Source organism: Phycodurus eques, chromosome 7 (genome assembly GCF_024500275.1).
Source record: "Phycodurus eques isolate BA_2022a chromosome 7, UOR_Pequ_1.1, whole genome shotgun sequence".
Taxonomy (NCBI): domain Eukaryota; kingdom Metazoa; phylum Chordata; class Actinopteri; order Syngnathiformes; family Syngnathidae; genus Phycodurus; species Phycodurus eques.
Genome location: NC_084531.1, coordinates 16,142,956 through 16,164,006, shown reverse-complemented (window position 1 = coordinate 16,164,006; position 21,051 = coordinate 16,142,956). Strand labels below are relative to the sequence as shown.

General features: G+C 40.2%; 1 protein-coding gene across 8 annotated transcripts in view; it reads right to left on the bottom strand.

Moving 5' to 3' along the window:
• Positions 1-21,051, bottom strand: part of ncam1b (neural cell adhesion molecule 1b) — a 116,141-nt gene that overhangs the window by 14,339 nt on the left and 80,751 nt on the right. For 6 of the 8 annotated variants that reach the window (XM_061682678.1, XM_061682683.1, XM_061682679.1 and 3 more), the window contains 7 exons: positions 18,599-18,628; positions 13,448-13,598; positions 10,876-11,063; positions 8,885-8,981; positions 8,625-8,795; positions 6,293-6,421; positions 2,837-2,961 (listed from right to left, as the gene is read on the bottom strand). In XM_061682678.1, coding sequence (XP_061538662.1) covers positions 2,837-2,961; positions 6,293-6,421; positions 8,625-8,795; positions 8,885-8,981; positions 10,876-11,063; positions 13,448-13,598; positions 18,599-18,628 — 891 coding nt within the window. The remainder of the gene's footprint in view (positions 1-2,836; positions 2,962-6,292; positions 6,422-8,624; positions 8,796-8,884; positions 8,982-10,875; positions 11,064-13,447; positions 13,599-18,598; positions 18,629-21,051) is intronic. The other 2 variants (XM_061682680.1, XM_061682686.1) reach the window with 1 other exon arrangement.

Here is a 21,051-nt window from a genome sequence, read left to right as displayed (position 1 = left end):
TACGTACAATAGTTAGGACAATAGTACAACCTTTATAAGCACATGATTCTAAATGATTGCGCTGCTCTGCTGGCAACATGGAGAAGGGCTTTTATTTGTTTTGTAGTGTTCCTTTTAATGTCTTTATTGGGTGGCTTGGACTCACTGATTGGAGGCTATTGCCCATGCTTTGGATCTTATGCCGCGTCTGTGTGGAATGAATTGGCGAAGAATAGAGGCACTGGCATTGGCGACCCTGGCCTGTCTAGTAACCCAGTGTATGGCGGGTGACCCTGTTAAAAACAGCGGCCTGTGAACCTACATCGGGGCAGAGCTGTTTGGTCTGCAGCATAGTGGAGTATCACAGTTGCCTGATCTTCTGCGGGATGTGTCGTGGGAACTGTGCCAACACCATGAAAGGAAACCATGGAGAGGCAGGGTCAGGAAGCGAGGTAGGAGAGGTGGAATCAGGCGGCGCATTTGGTGAGCCACCAAGCTACCGCTACCGCTCATGCTACTATGCAATCCCCCCTTGCTTAAAAACAAGCTGGGTGATCTGCGCCAACAGGTGGGAGCCTGCTTCTAGTACCATGAGTCTGGCACTGTGGCTTTTACGGAGACTTGGCACGGCGAGGATGTGTCGGACAGTTACATTCCAATCGAGGGGTTTTCACACATACGCTTGGACAGAGACTTAAAACTCCGCTGATTGGGTGTGTATATTTATATTAAATACAATTGATGCCGTCACTTTGCAGTGAGAGACAGAATATGCCCCCCTGATGTAGAACTACTGTGTGTTACCCTGCGGCCAAACTACCTCCCCTGGGAATTCACTAATTCGTTTGTGTGTGTGATTTATATTCCACCCATCAGAAATGCGGCGAGAGCAGCCATTATAATCGTGGAGTGTGTCCATCAAAATTAAGCTGAATGCCCCAATGTTGCGCAATACCGATTTCAACCACTGCAATTTAAACAAAACCTTCAAGGTTTTGATGAACATGTGAAACGTAGCACCAGAAACAACAACATACTGGACAAATGCTTTGTAAATATTCGGGATACCTACACTGCTAGAGCCAGACCCCCACTTAAAAACACGGATCATAATGTAATTCAGCTGCTCCCCATGTATCGGTCAGTCTTTAAATCTATAAAACCAGAAATTCAGACTGAATGTTTGTTTGTTTATATGTGCACTGCGATTGGCTGGCGACCAGTTCAGGGTATACCCCGCCTCTCGCCCGAAGATTGCTGGGATTGGCAACAGCACGCCTGTGACCCTAGTGAGGATAAAGCAGAATGGAAGATGAATGAATAAATGTTAACGCTTTTTTAGGTTGTACCACTCCTTTTTATCCAACAGGCTACAGCAAGTTAAATTCAACTCTGCTCTATAGGTGGCTGTAAGCAGCACTGGCGCCCTCCAGGGGTCTGTCAATTCACCTTTTCTGTTCTGTTTCTGTTAGCCTGCTCACTAAAGACACAAACTCAAGCTTTCACAAGTTGCCATGGACCGGTTTGTCAACTGGTGTGACCCCGCACCTGTAGGAGACGAATACAACTAAAACTATAGAGATGCTGTTTGATCCCAGAGTAGTTGGGGAAAGCCTTGTGGCCATTCATTGCAAAGACATCAAGCAGGTAAAAAGCAGGTAAAAAGTACTTAGGAGTACATATTGACAGTGACCTGAGCTGGCGCACACAAGCGGCCAATGTGTGTGCTAAAATCCACCAGCGTCTTCTTTTTCGCCGTATAAAAATTATTATTTTATTTATTTTAAATTGTTTTTTTTTAATAGAGCGACAATTGAGTCCATCCTCCACTATGGTATCACCAGCTGGTTTGGCAATTTAACATTTAAATCGAGAGTTTAGGTAGAACGGCAGGGAAGGTTATGAGAATAATGCCCGCCCTTAATTCACAGAATCTTTTAGAGCAGGTGACTAACGGGCAGGGAAATGCCATTTTATCAGACAAGACTCACGTGCCTAAACTCTGAATTTGTTCTTCTGAACTCTGGAAGGAGAAATAGGCTTCCCCTGTGTGGGCTCAATCGTTTCAAATCGTTTATTTTACCAATATTTATGAAGGCAAGGCTTGGTATGATTATGTGAGGGGAATACTTGTGTGGATGCTGGGATGGAGTGTTCGTTGATGGTATGTTTGTTTATGTGTAGGCAAAAAACATGGGCTGAGGCGTCCAGTGTTAGCCTGTATCTAATCCGCTACTCTTTTAAATTGATGTACACTATATTGCCAAAAGTATGCACTCACCTGTCTTGACTCAGATATAAATTTAAGTGACATCCCATTCTTAAGCCATAGGGCTTAATGTGACATTGGTCCACCACCAGTGCACAAAGCAAAGTCCATAAAGACATGAATGAGAGAATTTGGTAGGTACTTGACTGGCCTGCACAGAGTATTGCCCTCAACTCGACAGAACACCTTTGGGTTGATTTTGAGTGGACCGTGAGCCAGGTTTTCTCATCCAAAATCAGTGTGTGACCTCACAAACACTGTATGCTCCTGGAAAAATGAGCAAACATTCCAATAAACTCACTCCTCAACCTTGTTGAAAGCCTTCCCACAAGAGTAGACCAACATCATATTAAACCAGATGGATTTGAATGGGATATTACTTAAAATCATGTGTGAGTCAAGGCATCTGAACGAATACTTTTGGCAATATACTGTAGTGTATTTTGTATTGTGATATTGTTGTTCTTGTTCCCTGTGTATGTCATTCATGTAATGTGGCTTTTTCTGTCTCCGAGACAAATTTCTCTCAGGAGGAGATCAATAAACTAACTTGAACTTGAACAATGTTCCACCTGCCTCCATACTCACTGGTTTGAAGCGGACGAGGTAATGGAGGATGGGCAATCCGCCGTCATCTTGCTTGATCCAGCTGACTTTCAGGGAGTTGCCTATTGGCTGAAGCACCCCTTCCAGTTTGGGAGCACTTGGTTTTCCTATAGGCAGGGAGCAACTGCAATGTTATCAACATTTCTATGAAAAAAGGTGCAGTGAGCGAGATGTTATTGAGGGAGGGGAAGCTCTTCGTCTTTGGAAGTTAAGATGAAGGTGGAAAGTTTTACAAAGCGTCTGCTGTCTTTGCTGTTATGGTCCTTTTCAGGTCATTGGCCCTTCCTTAGTAGCTTTGCCTCCAGATGGTGGAGTCACACTCATTACTAAATGATGCACGGGTGCGTGCTCCTCTGATTCAGTCTGAGTGGCACTCAAACAGAATCCAAATGAGTGACTGATATAACCTCCCGCCCCCATGCCTATTCTGTTACTCCAGAGCTTTTTATGTCATTGACTGAATGTTGATGAATGTATACAGTACAACAAATTAGCACCAGATGACGTTTATGCTACTCAGCCTCAGCATGTGTCAGGATTTAGATAACAAAGGTTAAATGAAGCACTCATAGCTCTAACGGCCATGAACAATAGTTTAATATATGTGTTAAATGACAACAAACAGGAGAAGGTGCATTGTGGTTCGACTTTATATTCTGACTCCGTCCAAGCAGCATGTGACTGAAAGGCAACAATACAGAGAGGCAATGACTTTGTTAGCAAACTTTCTCGGAATGAAAACTAAAAGCTGCTGATTGGGAACTAGAGCAAACTGTGGAAAGGGAGCTGTGTTTTTGCAGGGAGAGCATTAATTAGAGTGGAACGCCCCTAAAGGTGTTTTTTTTTTCGTGGAAAAACTGTGCTGAAAAGCCAAACAAAACTGCTTTTTCTTTGACTTTTTTTCTTTTTATATGTTGCCACTATAAAAGAGTACCAGTGATGACAAAGAGGAAATGGGGGATGATGACTGAAGTAAATCAGTACAATACATTTATTTACATATACAAATGAAACATACCCTCTCCAAGATGCATCTTTCAGGGGGTGAGTGCTTTTACAAACCCCAATTCCAATGAAGTTGGGACATTGTGTAGAGCTTGTTTTGTTGTTTTCAAACAAACGTTATGGAGATTTTGGTGAAGCTACGAGGACATGCACAGAAGTTTCAAAATGGTGGCAGAAGTATATAAAATCACTGCAGCTCTTGTCAGAACAAAATACGTACTTTGATTAGTTTTCATTCAAATGTGAAAATTATGATTCAGGATTAGTTTTTCATTTTGATTGGCTATTTAATCTGAATCCCCACTGACTTGTTTGTAGCTCTACATTGTCGTGTATTCAATTGAATATGTCTAAACTTCATTGGAATTGGGGTTTGTACTTTATTTTAGTTTTATGGAGGTTATATCGCTGGTACAGTAAATTAAAGTTGATTAAGATGGCAACACTCTGAAACTCTTTACATTATTTGCTTTGTAAAAAATAGTATTAAAATTACAACAATTTAGAGTAACTAGTGTTTGACTCTGGAGGTTCCGCTGCAATGTTCTCTACAGATTAGATTAATAGTGGTGCATCCCACAGGTAACTTTCTCTCTATAACAATTCAAATGAAACTGATAAACATTGCCTAGGAAACTGGCTCTGGCTCTCATTAATGCCGACAAGGCAGACGCCTACTCAATTGATTAATGGCGTTAAGCTTTGCTGCGTGTCTGCTTAGAAGCAATTAATGTGCCGTTTAATAGCAGCGTTCGCAGATCAAAGCAATCAGTCACAACGTCAAGTTACCTTCTGCGGAGCGTAGGGGGGCGGTCGTCACGGTGCCATGCAAGCAGAATAACAGTCACATGAAACGCACATGTATGAGTGGTTGAAAGGGAGGGGAAAAGGACAACAGGCATGAAGAATAGAACACAGGACACGTGACTAGCATGCTAAAACTCTGAAACGGGCCAACAGAGGGTAAGCTGGATCTCTAGTGTGTGTGAAAAGGGCAGCAGATGTCTTAAACCAGCACACGTTAGAGCAACTGATGAGTCAATACTGAGGGGAACAATCCAAATAGTCGACAGGACAAAGCTTAACCCAGAGCAGCAATGTTTTCCTTTTGAAATGGAACATTTGATTCATCACTCTGACGTTTAGGAATTCAAATGGTGCTAATTAGATGGTCATTATTATTCCTATTTGGGTGACCTTTGGGTTGTGGATGAAATAAATTATTCTAGGTCAACACAGCCTCCTTTTGCACAGCGATCCCGCAAAATGGACGCATCAGAGCCGTAACACAAGACCTGGCATTTATCCACGTTTGCGTTTTCCACAGAAACAAGTGAAAGCAGGATATTGCCAAAACTTTTACACAGCAACGCAGCATACACCGATCAGATAGTTGGATCACCTTCGTTTCGGTTGTGATTCTACTTCCAAAGGTGGAAAAAATTACCGGCTTGGTTTAGTCCCTGCGTTCCGTGTCAGTGCCATTTATACAGAACATCAACACGGGGGAAAAAAAGGAGGATATATGCTGTTCTTGTAGGCAGTGTGAAAATGGCATTCAAAACGCCACCAAAAACTAACATACTTGGCTAAATTCTAAAATTAATTAAAACTAATCTGCACAAGCTACATCCATCATCTTTACTATACAACAAACCTGTGTCTCCTGAGAAAAAAACATCGTCGTCTTAAGACAAAGAAAAACACATTAGGGTAATCAATCATGTGGACAGATAAATTCCCATTTGACTTAATGAGGATGCTATCAAGGTTGGAATGAGCTTATCATGAAGAACACTTGAAATACAGCCTAATGTTACTTAAATACTAATCACCTGAATAGAAAATGTTAACCCTTGTCAATTTGGCTTTAGCAAGTATTTATTAAACTGCTTGAGTTGCTAAAATAAAACAATCCATAACTCAATTGATTAAAGTCCAGTGACTGAGTCGTGTTTTGTTTAGTGTCTTATTCTGCCACCAGAGGGGGCTGACAGCTAAATAATAAAATCTATATTGGTGGTACTTTCTTCTTGTGTTGTGATTAATATGTGCCAAGTCGTATTCATTGTGTGAACTGAAAGAAATGCAAATGTTAATTCAAAATGGAGTGTAGTTGTGTCTACAAAGTGGTGATGAAGAAGTACCGGTGGGAGCTGAGAGTATATTTGGGTAACAATAACCATGATGACCTTTAGCTGTGATGTATTGTGATGGTGTGTTATTTTATGGGTAATGCCATTCACAAATGGGCATGAGAGGGAATGATGGTTTTGGCTTTTGAGTGTTTTTACGTTTCTGTGAGTTGTTTACTTTGCAAAGTTACTATTACTCAAATTTGTTTGATGGCTGTGTTTTGATGTTTTTTTAAAGTCTTATTCCAAATCGGAGACAGTACATCAAAAGTTGATGTTTGTCATGTGAGGTACTTACGGACTGGCTCCGTTTTGAAGAGCTCCACAGGGCAGCTTTCGCCTTCCCCCTTCCCATTGATGGCAGAAATCATGACTTCGTAGGTGGTCTCTGGCCTCAGGTCTGTGATGGTCAACTCGCCTACGGAACCTAACAATGTTAAAGTTCATCGTCAGCAGTTAGAGCATAAATGTTGGCCTCAGCGTGGAAATACCTGATGGTTGTACTAGAAAAATGTAGCTAAGATCATGGTTGTTAGAAAACAGAAATACAGTGGAGCCTCTGAGATCTTAGCATTCTTAACTCTAATACAAGTGGATGGTCGTCAATCTCTGAATACTGACATCAAACCTGTATTAACTGGTTTAAGTAGCATTTTAACATGATTAAATAAACATGTTATTAAAACAAACAAAACATATCTATAGCTGCATCTACTTTTGTGGTCTACAGTCCCTTTTACTATTGTAGATGTATCTATATTGTATAGTCTGGATAGTGTACTGAACAACGAACGGATGGTGTGGCTAATTTGCGTAAGAAACCAAGCTGTTGCCTAGGGTCAGGTGTAAGGGTCCTTTCCCACTTCATGGTCAACGTCCTCCTTACCATCAGTGGTACCCTTTTGTAGTGGCATCACAAAAAACCCAAAGAAAAAGCTAAATCTTTTTTAATGCTCACCAAGCTCAAGTCTCCCATCTCATTTACAGACGTTTCCCTCATCACGTATGAAGGTTTTGATCTCCAAAGGTTTTGTGCAGATTTTACCCCAAAGGGTTGGTATGTTTCCAAATTGTACACTCTAGGGATGTTTGAATTAAGACTCCAACAATTGATACATTATTTGACAGGTGAGTCTGATATACTCCTGTTGTAGTTTATTGTGTTGGAATTTATTTGGACGTGGATGAAAGGGCACAGACAGAGTGTAAGGAGAGAAAAAAACGGCAACAGCAGCAACAATCATCCATCAAGCCATTATCTACACCGCTTATCCTCACTAGGGTCGCAGGTATGCAGTAACCTATCCCAGCTAACTGCGGGCAGGACAACACCTGCTAAATGGACAGGTTGGAAACGTGGGTAGGACTAAATGGAACAGTCCTTAAATGGTTCAGGTCCTACCTGGAGGAAATGAGTTCTTTTGTAACTATTGGAAGTGCTCAATCTCATCAAATGGCAATGACCTATGGGGTCCCTCAAGGGTCAGTTCTTGGACCCCTCCTGTTCAGCCTGTATATGCTACCCTTCGGTCAAATGCTTCAGAACTTTAATCTCGACTATTATAGATATGCAGATGACACACAGTTAGATCTAGCAGTGTCTCCAGATCACTACAGTTCAATTGAGGTGTTGTGTCACTGTCTAAAACAGATAAGTATCGGGATGAGCCAAAATTTTCTTCAATTAAACCACAACAAATCTGAGATAATTGTTTTTCGCAATAAAGAAAAGAGAATTGTTGTTAGTAAATACCTGGAGGCACTCTCTTTAAAAACCAAAGACCAAGTCCGAAACTGTGGTGTTCTGACCTGACTTTCAACAGTCATATCAAAACAATTACTAAAACAGCCTTCTACCATCTGAAGAACATATCCAGAGTGAAGGCTTGCATGTGTCAAGCAGACCACGAGATGCTCATCCATGCTTTTATCTCAAGTAGACTTGACTATTGTAATGGTCTTCTGACTGGACTCCCTAAAACGAGCATTAAACAGCTGCAGCTCATTCAGAATGCTGCGGCTCAGGTTCTGACCAGAACAAAGAGGTCAGAGCATTTTACTCCAATTCTAAAGTCTTTACACTCGCTTTCAGTCAGCTTTAGAATTGATTTTAAAGTTCCACTACTGGTCTATAAATCAATAAACGGTTTAAGTCCTGAACACATGAATGAAATGCTAATGGAGTATAAATCCAGTAGGGCTCTGAGATCGACAGACTCAGGTCAAATAGTGGAGCACAGAGTCCAAAGCAAACATGGTGAAGCAGCATTTAGCTTTTATGCTGCACACAAATGGAATAAGTTGCCAACATAAGTGACGTCAGCCCCAAGTGTGGATGTTTTTAAGTCCAGGTTAAAAACTCATTTTTCCCATGCTTTTTAGAGCATTTCCACTTTTAAATGATATTTCTTGCACTGTATGCTGTTTTAATTGTATTTTTAGTTTATTATTATTGTTTCTCGTTGTTTTAAATGTTTATAAGATTTTTTTTTTCTTTGTTTTTAAATGCTTTTAATCGTGTAAAGCACATTGAGTTACCTTGTGTATGAAATGCGCTATATAAATAAATTTGCTTTCCTTTAATTCTGTATGTGGCCAGATGGAGGGGGAAAAAGTCCGCTTCATCATACCATCTTTGAGCTCGTAGATTCTCTGAGACCAGCTGCCCCTGCCTTGCGTCCTCCATGCCGCTTTGTACATGAGCACGGGGACACCTCCGGTGGACTCCGGCTCCTCAAACTGAACCAGCGCAGTGGTGGAGAATGGTGACACCTCATTGATGAATGGAGATGATGGCACCTCTGTGATAAAGTGGAAGACAGGAAGTCGGTAAGGAAACAAACAAAAAATAGAACATAATGGATTGGATTTTTATTTAATTGAAACTGACCGGCTTGAATGAGGACAAACTCTTTGGCCTCTGTGCCCACCTCATTGGAAGCAGTGCAGTTATAACTCCCAAAGTCATTCTCTGACGCCGGCGTCACCTGCAAAGAGACAAATTACAATCATCCATCCCATATGAAGTAATACTGTGTTTGTCCTAAATGTATATTTGGTTTTAGTAGCTTTTTTGCTGCATTACTAAATTGGCCACCACTAATGGACACGTCTTGTGTGTTTTAACATACTTGCCAATAAGGATGATTTTATTTCTGTTCACCCAGTATAGCACAGCCCCACTGCATGGCAGATTTTTTGTGTGGAACATATCTACTTACAGAAATCGCCGCTATATCATGTAAATCTCTGATTTCATGGGTTTTTACAATATGCTTACTGTATTGCCCTCGCATGTGGGAAAGGAGAGCCACAGTCACCAATCATTTATTAAACACCAGGAGAACACAGACATGCAAACACCAAAGGCATGAAAAAGCTGACCAAAAAAAACATTTTAGGGGGGTGTAGGGGGGGGTCACCCGAGCCCCCGCAGAGATTTATTTTAATTTTAACATAAATTAAGCCATCTGGAAGACTCTAAAGAGTACAATAAGGCAAAAAATAATAAAAATAAATAAATAAATATTCACGCAGAAAAACTTATTTATACCGCTCAAGTATATATTGATGTACAAATTTAAGATTAAATAAAATTTGCCTTATTTCTTTGCTTTTTTGTTTTGGCATCCAACTTGAGCCAGGTCGATCTCCACCTGCACCTGATGCCTGCTTCAAACTGTGCACATGAATAGCATCCTCCTCTTTAAGCACTCTCATTCTGGAAAAGAATTGACTTAAATCATTGTCTGTTTCACTTCATTTTTCACTATTCTCAACTTCAAAGGCTAATCCCAAATGCATCCTCCAGGAAAATATTAAAGGAAAATACAATATTTTTCTGTTTTTATTGGCCATTTCTGAATTTGAAAACAAAAAAGCAAAGAAATAGACAAATTTAATCTTAATATTAAATTTGTACATCAACATGTACTTGAGCGGTGTAAATGTTTTTCCGTGTGACGAAAACTATTTTGCCTGATTGTACTCTTCAGTCTTCCAGATTGGTTAATTTATGTTAAAATCCCCCTAAAATGTTTTTTTTTTTTTTGGTCACCTTTTTCATGCCTTTGGTGTTTGCATGTCTGATTAATACAAAATGTACTAGCAGATCAGCTCTTGCCACCGATGTTACGTGTGCTTCGCGGTTCCGCTTGGGACCACAACCAGGGCCCCGACCCGCAGCACCTCAATGCGAAAATACAAAAGACCAGTGCAATAAATATGACATTGGCTGATCTGATGAGCAAAAATGTTGCTTAAATGTAAGAGTAGCCATTGAGGATGTCCGCTCCGTAGGTGGGTAAAGTAGCCAAACATTGTACTCAAGAGTATTGTTACTTGACAATAATGTGACTCAAGTAAACGTAAATAGTAGTCCTCCAAAAAAATACTTGAATAAGAGTAAAAAGTACACAGTGAAATTATTACTCAAGTACTGAATAAATAGTAACTTCAGTTTTTTTTGTTTTTTTACCACAGCAATAACATCAATAAAAAAATAACTAAATAAAAAAATAAATATGAATGTGCAAATTCTGATGTTGCCGTGTGTGTGTATGCACAGTTGAAAAAAAACATCTGCAATTTACTGCATGGTGTTTTCTCAAGTTATAAGTGAGCTGAAATATCCACGTTTGAGCAGACAGTGCCAGACAAATACTACAATACATGAAAGCTGTTGATTTTGTTCGTCTAAATGTAAACAAGAGTAGCGCGCCGTTGCCGTCATGGTAACGCCGACCTTCCCAACATGGCCGCCACGTATGCACGACGGTTGTCAGTTATTCACTGTATTCTCCCACAACAGAGCTGGAAAAAAAACCTCATGAACTCTTGATGACATGAAGAGGTGCCCATTCAAGAGCACGCCTATCTTACCTGGAGGTAGCTGGCCAAGGGCGACCTGAAGATCTTAATGTTGCTCGTATTGGCATTAGGCAGCGTCAGTCCGTCTCGCAGCCACACTATAGTAACTTGGCTGGGGTGAGCCTGCACCTCACAGCTGATGTTGACAGCATTTCCCTCCCAGGTGTACACCGCCACTTCGCCGTGGATTTTAGGGGTATCTTGAGAGAAATACATCAGATTGTTACACTCGTGATCTCAAGGGTGTATTGTAACAGTGCTTGAAATGAAAAATGCCTCCATGTCCTTTATAAGACAGGAATATCGACGCCACAGTGTATTGTCGCACTAATATTATATACTTGGAATGGTGCAATAATGACAAAAACAAGATGAAAATGCTTTCGGTTATTGCAAACATTTCCACTGACTGCGTTTCGAAATGGTTTGGTTTGATTGAATGGGCTAATCACATTACATTCAGCGTGTTTGTCGGACAGCCTAGCACTGAAGCTACTTATCTTTGATGCAAAATTCATAAATTGTCAATGCAGGTCCTCTAATCATGAGGCTGATACATGTGTTCAAAGCATGCGTTTGTATCAGAGTGATGTATCAAAGCCATTCAGGTAGAAATTATGTGGTCCCCCCCCCCCCCCCCCCCAACACAGACCCATGCACACTGCATTGATAAATTATGAAAAGGGTTTTGAAGCCTTTGCACCATGTCACAGATTGCTGCTTATTAGCCACTATTGGCGTCAAAAGCAGCCTTTTATGCAGAATTAAGCAAAGGTGCTTTCACACGATGGTTGCACGAAATATTCTTTGAGCATCGTCATCACGTTGTACGCATGCGCAATAGTTACATCGCAAGGTCCTGGCAATGAAGAAGGCAAAAGAACTCTGGTACCCAACATGCACTGCGCACATCACTCCACCAATCACGATCGTACTATGAATAGTTTAAGATGGCAAAACATATGAGGCGAAACCTCTTGCTTCAAATTGTTTATTTGTCCCTCCGAGCTGTAGTTTACTGTAAAAATGTTACAAAAAAACAAATAATTAAACAATGAATGTTCCCTAACCTAAGTGCTATATAATTATTTGCCGCTGTAAGTATTCTTTTATTTTGCTGTCAAATTCTCATATGGGCGGCGGGCAGCACCTGCAGCTGCACCTACATACAACAAGGGTTTTATAATTGTGAGAAGCCAATTGTTTGTGTGTGTGTGTATAAAATTTCCGGTTTGACTTCTGAGAAAAGAAACTTGGTCAAAAGGTGGGACAATAACCTTTTAGTAGAAGAAGGGCCTTGTTTTTTAATACATGGGGGTTTACACTAGCATCGTTAAGCGAACGCATCAACATTTTCATGATTTTTCCTTCCTTTGTAAGAGGATCGGATTGAAAAGTGTCAGGCAGTAGTGGAAGCGAAGAGCTACCACACACGAGCTGTCAGATGAAGACCTCTGGGCGACAGCCTGTATAGCTCAAGCTCCTCCGCCAGGTTACCATCACTTTCAACAACACACTGCTGATTTTGCAAACTCATGTCATCTGCTGACATAAAATCGGATCATGGTTCTGCTGCTACCACCCAAAAAGTTCAAGTTAAATCAAAGCAGCTGGGATTGTAAAATCTTCATGATACTGGTTTTAATTCAGTGGAACCTCTAAGTTGGGCATTCAGTTACTGGACCTCCAACTTTTTCCCATTGGGAATATTGAAAATAATCAGTTCTGTCTCAGGATTCTTAACTGTCATACAAGTGTATAAAGAAGTTGACTGCTGTTAATCATAAACTGTCAAAACAGTAAAACTCAAATCCTTTTTTATTCAAGTTTTTTTTTTTATATATATACAAGGTATCCTCAGTTTATGATGGGTCCAACTTCCAACATACAAGGTTTCAAGGTTACAAACTGGCGTGGAATTAACTAGTTTGCGCAGTGACGTAAGAATATGCGGCACAAGAGAACAAGCTCAGTTACTGCCATCATGCTTAGTGTTCTTAATTTTATCATTTTAAATGATGGCCAATAGTTGTTTTAATACAAATATTTAATGTAAGTATGCCTTTATTACAGCATATTGATGAAATACGCCAAATCTGTGTGATGTCAACACTGTAGGACCTAAACTGAGGATCCCATGATTCTCGACTTGGCCATAATGTACGGACAGCTAGGACGGAGACACATGTACTGTTATTTTAAGCAGTGTATACTCCAGGCTAATTTGCAACAACAAAAAATAAATATACAGTACCTAAAATACGTGACACACAGAGCAAATGACGTTAACATTGTGTAAGAAAAAGCACACCTAAGAATTCTGCATGGTTCTTAGGAAGCATAGTTTGTAAACCAAGGCAATATTCGTCTGAAAATGTTTGTAAACCGATTTGTGAGTGAACCAAGGTTCCACTAAGAGGTTTTACCTTAATAGCAAAAATGTTTTCACTTGACTGAAGCTCACTCGTAACTCAAGTCATTGCAATCAATTAGCCAAGAGACAGCTCATCTCTCTTTTTGATAAATAGGGCTTGGCACCTTTCCCCACCGAATAGAGGAGGTACATTATAATATGAATACTTACAGCGGACTTCCAGATATGCCCCCTTGTCATCTTCACCGATGGCACTGCGCGCCGAACATAGGTACTGGCCGGCGTCGGTGTACTTGACGTACTTTAGCGTGAGGGAGGACACGCGAGCGTCGCTCCGCACCACTACATTCCCATCCTCACTCTGAACAGAAGCAAACAACGGCCCGGTTAAGGAGATGGGATATCCATCAGTCACATGTTATTTATATGGCCCATAATGTCGAGGAGAAATACGCTGAGGAGCAGAAGACATTTGATTACAGAAAAAAAGGCAACAGATGTGGAAACACAAGATCACAGCTGACAGCAGCAAAGAGCTGATCAATAATTCAGGACAGGAGGAACCATGCAGAACTTTCCAGGGTCATTTTATTTGTTTATTTTTTTGGGACGAGATTGCTTGCCATGATCACCTCCACACTGATTTGGCTGCCAACGCTTGCCAAAATGTGTCAAATTTAGCGAGGTAGAGACCGCATTGGACTCAGAGCCAAGAAAATGTCAACAGGCAGCTAGCTAATGAGTTATGCTCATGACTGCCCCAATCAAGAGCTGCTACCTGCTTTCATCAACACCTGACTTGTAGCAGCTTCCTCATCTTTAGGGTCAACAACTGACACTTCAAAACGCCCCTCACAAGATAGGACTATCATTTGTGACACTGATAACAACCAAACTAATGATAACAGTAATGCATGTAACAACACTTTTTTCTGCAGTTAAGATGGCAAATAATTGCCTCCCGCTAGTCCTGATAATTGTCTTTTATGACTTTGACCGCATGCCCTGTGATTGGCTGGCAACCAGTTCAGGGTGTACCCCACCTCCTGCCCGATGATAGCTGGGATAGGCTCCAGCACTCCCGCGACCCTTGTGAGGATAAGCGGCTCAGAAAATGGATGGATGGATGGACTTTGCCCGCATGCGTTTCATTTTATCAAGATGCATTTGAGAGACAATATAAACTGTCTTTGAGGTGATGACTTTTGTCTGATCGCCTTGCTTGGCAAACCTCAAGTCATCAATCTATATTGTTGAATGTAATAAATGGATCAGGGATGCACTGTTTGTTGTTTTTTTGGGGTGGATTGTTCATTTTAGAAGGTGTGGCAGCAGCAAATGCCTCAAGCAGCTCATTTCCAGCATTTTTTTTCGTTTTGTTCCGTTGTTGTTGCATGGCTCAGGTCCAAGCTTCAGACAAAACAATGCCACGAATGCTTTTACACATGCTGATTGAGGAGCCAAATCACGTGGCCATATAAAGAGACGCTGGTTAGTTTGTATTCAATAGGCTACGCATGTCTGCAGCATTCATTATGCATCGCGGGTAGAGGGACTGAAACAATGCTTATATAATACAATGGCCTTTTATTCTGATCCTGGTGTAGAAAACATTCTCCGTCAGACTCTGCAACTTAGCAACCAGGCTTATGTACACCATGAAGTCTAAATTTGGCTGTCATTTAGTACGTCGTGATGGTCTTCGTTTTGAGCCAAATTTCTCAATTTTTCTCTTACAATGTGTATTTAGCGCTACATAAGACCATAGATTATCAAGGTATGTCATTATATAGTGGAAAAGCTTCGATTTGGGGTAAAGCTTTTACAAGAGGGAGGCCTTCATTTTTCCCATCCCTCCATTTTCTATAGGGTTTGTCCTCATTAGGGTCACGGGTGAACCTATCCCAGCTGACTTTGGGCGAGAGGTACTGTTGGAGTGGTTTCCAGCCAATTGAAGGGCAGCTTTATTCATACAAATCCATTTTTTACAACACATTTTGACAAATAATGCTATCCATCCATCTATTTTCTGTTCCGCTTATCCTCACTAATCGAACTATAATAATCACTATTAAGGATGGCATGATAATAAATTAATAGATCAATAATTCTCATTATTGATCCCATGACTATGGGAAGGTGAGCTACATCTATGCAGGATTATTCTTGTCAATATGTTACTGGCATTTAAAAAGGAGTTCAAAACATTCCAAAGGTAGTGCTTATATCACATTTCAAAGTACTATTTCCCAAAATAAAGGGTGAAAATAAGTAAAGGGTTAGTTGATCATCCATAATCAACATTTTCCCTTTAAACTAAAGAGAAACTGCAGCTCGACAGAAGCCACATCTGCTCTGTTGCGCCAAAGACTGCTTCCGTGACACGTGGTGGTAATCACTTGTCATATTAAAGGGGAAAGGTGGCATTTATTTGAGGTTTGGTATTTACTTATTGGGACACGGTGCTGAGTACACTATTTTCATCTAACAATCACCGCAGTGTGAACACACATCTAAAAACATTAAAACTATTAGTATCTCCAAAAAAAATCAAGCAAATAAGACAATTTTTTGCCTTCACAGCAGAGCAGGCAGACATTGCGGGAATGTCAGAGCATGAAATCGGGAATTCACTACGGGACACTTTAACGTCACGTGTCACCAAATTTTAACCGGCCTAGCTCATGTACAAGGAAACACACTCTCCTCTGCAGCTTATCCGCCGAGCCCGACGCATTTGGCGCTAAACATGCTAGGCACGCACACAACACTGTTCCGTGCCCATAACTCTTCTCGCCACTGCCTGCCTTCTACTATGGGATGTTGAGATACACACACACACACACACACACACACACACACACACGGTTAGAAACATGGTTAAATTCACACCTTTCAAGCACTGCCTGATAGAAAAAACAGCAAACCTCCATAGGTCTGCTCCTTCAACAGGCACACGGGTCAAGTGTTTACCCAAACCTTGTAATTATGATGAAAAAAGTTCCCTTCGCCTCTGGTCTCACACAACTCCTTTTCCATTCAAGTAGTACTCTTTGGGCACAGCATCATTACTGAATAAATGCCATTTCAGAAACACTATCCCCACAAAACAGGAGTAAATCTATGCTTTTATGGGACTGCATTTAATTTGTGGCCCACCATGCACGATGTTTATGTTTATTGTGTTTTTAAAAAATCCTCACACTTTTTGGGTGGTCCTAAGCAGCCACTTGCAGTATTTCTTTCATGTCTCCGGCGGGCTCTGAGTCTAAGGCTATGTTCACACAGCAGGGCATGATGCCCAATTCAGATTTTTTGTTAAATCTGATCCTTTTATATAGGTCATTCACATTACAAAAACAAATGCAGCTTCTACTGTGGCCGGAATATGTCTGTGACATCACACGCATGCACACAAAACAGGACGTCACATTACGCATGCACACAAACACGAGGCGCCATGTTTTCAGAAGTATGGCCCCTCGCAAACGTTTTGTAATGACCCACAATTTCAAAGAATTTGTACAAACTGAACCAACATTTCCTTATATGTATCAATTCGAAAGCATCATCTTTTCGCCACTGACTGTTTTCCGTTCCTTTGTCCGCCGTTGCGTTTGTGGCGTGACTGTTTTGTTGAACAATTGATATTTGTCACCTTTTGATGGCGTATTGGTCGCATGAGCGTTCATAATGCACTCACATATGAAAGAGGGCCGGGTCCAACATGAAAAAATTGGGATTTTACTGTTCACACTGATATGGAAAAAAATCAGATATGTAGATGTCACACTGGACCAAAAAAAATATCTGAATTGACCTGTAGCATAACCTAAATAGCATCAGTATTTGATGTTGATGTTAACGCAGTAATGAGTTCATCATTACTACTTTGGTTGAATATTAAATGGAATTCTCTAATTCTGTTTTAATATTCAACAAAAGTAGTAATAAAATGGAGTTTGATTCTGTGTGTACCAGATAAATATGTACTGTACCTCTATTTATCACACAAGCAAAACTGGCAGAAGTTGCTGGCAGATATTTCTTTTGGAATTTTTATTTATATATATATACACGGGGCCATCACAGCCAGTCGCTGGCTGTGATGGCCCCGTGTGAAAAAGTAAATGCCCCTAAACCTAATAACTGGTTGGGCCACCCTTAGCAGCAACAACTGTAATCAAGCATTTGTGAAAACTTGCAATGAGTCTCTTACAGCACTGTGGAGGAATATTGGCCCACTCATCTTAGCAAAATCTTTGGAGTGGACGAGTCAAAGTCCTGACCTGAATCCTATTGCGATCCTGTGGCATGACCCGGTCATGCCACAGGATCGCAATAGGATTCAGGTCAGGACTTTGACTCGTCCACTCCAAAGTCTTCATTTTGTTTTTCTTCAGTCATTCAGAGGTGGACTTGCTGGTGTGTTTTGGATCATTGTCCTGCTGTAGAACCCAAGTTCGTTTCAGGTTGAGGTCACGAACAGACGGCTGGACAATCTCCTTTAGGATTTTTTGGTAGACAGCAGAATTCATGGTTTCATTTATCAGTCTTCCAAGTCCTGAAGTGGCAAAACAGCCCCAGACAATCACACTACCACACTGTTGCTATGATGTTCTTTTTCTGAAATGCGGTATTACTTTTACACCATATGTAATGGGACCACACACTTTCCCAAAAGTTCAACTTTTGTCTCGTCAGACCACAGAGTATTTTCCCAAAAGTCTTGGGGATCATCAAGATGTCTTCTGGCAAAATTGAGACAAGCATGAATGTTCTTTTTGCTCACCAGTGGTTTTCGTCTTGCAACTCTGCCATGCAGGCCATTTTTGCCCAACTTATTTGCAATGAACTTCACAAGGAACGCAGATAAACATTAATTGTATTACGATGTATTATGATAACTAAGGCAAGTTAAAAAGCCAAGCATTTCACTATGCACATAATACGGTACAACTGCTACTACACTGTTTTGTGTATGTAAAACTATAGCTAAACTTTGCTACAAAATGTATATTTGTTAATATTTTTTTATGTCTGTAATGCTTTAATGCTTATTGATTTACATTATGTCCTATGTAAAACATTGCATTGGTTTTTGTACGATTTGGTATTTGTAACTTTCTGAAACGGATTTACCATGAAAGGTTCCACTGTATATATATTTGCATAAACTGAAATGGTGCCTTAAACAGCAAAAATGTTTCCCCACCCCTACAGTGCACATACTCTTTTTCCCGATTTTTATTTGAAGGATTTTTATCTGCATCCATCCATAATCTCATTCGACTCCCCTGACACAGGAGATAGATGAGTGTAAGGGGAAAAAAAAAAAAAAAAGGCATGCATTTAGAATACCTTGTGCTGCTCGGGGCGAGTCCATGATGCCTGTAGAGGACAGAGAGAACAACAAACAACAACAAAAAAAAGAAGCAGAGTGATTCTTAGAAGGCAATCCTTGTGCGGGTAGAAAAAAAAGATTTGGTGCTGCAAACTGCATGTAAGTATTAAGTATTTTGTGTTGATTTTTTTTTTCTTTCCATCTTTAATACCTGAGCTTGAAAGTTGGATTTGGTTTAAACAGTCTACACATCCAGTCCGGTTATACGCTTGATGTTGAATATTGTGTGACAGAAAAGGCTTGGATTTGAAATAGTTTCAGTAATCCCTAGTGTGTCCTCTTTGGAACAACACTACGTCTAAACTCCATTAAGAAGCACGTCTACTGGCATCATGATAGCCTAAATACTTTCAAAGATAAGATTAAAAAAAGTCTTCGGTTTATCGGGAGGTGGCACTAAAAATGTGGTGTTGAGAAGATCAAGTCGCCATATATTTTCTTGTAGCTTTCATCATCAGACCCAAAGAAAAAACTAGGAAAAATATGTGCTACATTTGCTTTTAGCCGATTCACAGCTAAATATTTGCGCATGTATTAAATGCTGAATGTTGTATACATCAGTGAATTCTACGAAATTGTAACTATGTTTACACCACACATTAACTCTCCCTCAGTTGTAATACAGTATTTGTATCAGGTCCACGTGTACATTATGTTGCTATTCAATGGCCTGCCATGCAGTCCTGTAATTTGTGATGTATAGTAATGTCTGAAAAACCTATTTATTTGCATTATTACTGAAAACAAAGTAAGTTGCATTTGAAATACTGTATTTTCGCAAATAGTGCCAATGGTGAGGCCTGAATTTGAAACTGACTTTTAGAATATGAACTTTTTAGCAGTTTAATACAATATACATGTCCAGTATCTTGAAATAAAATACAGTACAAATTACTGTAAATACATGGGCATCAACACACACAATGTTGAGTGACCACTTATAAGTCTACTGGCACGTTAATTGTTGAAAAAGACAGACCCTAAAAATCTAAAAAATGTATTACTCTGAAGAGGACTTACAAGTCCACACTTGAATTCACTTTTAGTTTTTAGTTCTTTTTTTTTTTTTTTTTTTTTTTCAAATTTCAAATTAGCTCAGCAGTTAACTCTTGTGTGAAAATTTACATCCACCACATGAGTTACCACCCATTTTTTGTTTGTTTTCCAAGGGGAAACGGAAGGCGTCCATTCGAGGGAGGTGTTTTTTTGTTTTGTTTTTTTGTCAAAAGGGGATGACTTCGCAATGGGAGCATGGTGTCTATTAAGGTGACGGACACTACAGTGTTTGCAGGAATACGGTAATTACATTGTGAAGTGACTGGAACAAAATGCAATGTGAGTATAAATATTTTACAACCAGCTTAGAAGAAAAGCTTTGCGCTACACAGGACAGCATGCTATGTCCATTTGAAATGGCAGACACAACTCAGCAAGCCAAGAAGCTCTACAGAAGGCATGCTCGGAGGAGAACGTGTTCGAGCATGAAGATGAGGTGCGATGGCTCATGTAACAAGTAGAATGGCAAACAGCTCTTTCATCAGGTGACCTACCGAGGAAACTTGTGAAGTGAAAACAATCAGCTGGAATAATTGTCAGCAAAAAACAGAATGAAACAATCAAATGAACTCACAGCGCGAGCCCATTCGTCATTACTTGCACATTATAAGTCTCTGTGCCCTTTGCACAATGGTCATTGCACAGGACTATTGCTGTATTAGTCATTCAAACTGCTGTAATTGCTAGAGGACTGTGCATCTTTTTCACAATTGTCAAAAAAAAAAAAATTGTACCGGCCTTAGCAGATTACTAGCAACCTTTTATTGCTCAGTGACTGTTTTTCTCAATGTCTTTATGTCTCAAAAGTATTCTCTGTCAATTGACTGTCTGTTGTCATACTAGAGAGGCTCCAACTACCGGAGACAAATTCCTTGTGTGTTTTTTTTACATACTTTGCAAAATAAAGATGATTCTGATTCTAAATGCAGTCTACCGAGATAGTGTAACTGGGTAACTCTTTGAGTCCTTTAACCCAAACCTTATCTGGGCTGCCACACGAATATATCTGTTAAGTCTAATTAAGTGTTTAACGTTGTGTGTCAGTGTGTCTTCTCTTACGTCGTGAAAATGAACTGCAATGAAAAATCGATATATGGCACTGCAAAAGTCTTAGACCACAACTAGTTGTCTTATTTTAACTTTTTTCACAGTCATCATACAGCGATAATAAATTAGTAAATAGGAGGACAGCTGGAGGTGTTTACAATGACATTAATTAGGTTTCCATTCCATTTAACTTTAAGAGAGGCAGCCAGCTTCCTGCTATTTCTCAAGTGGATGGGAAGGGCGTAGTAAAATAACTGCCACTTTAGTTTTGGATAGTATTGGTTGTATTCTAATGTAGACAAAAACA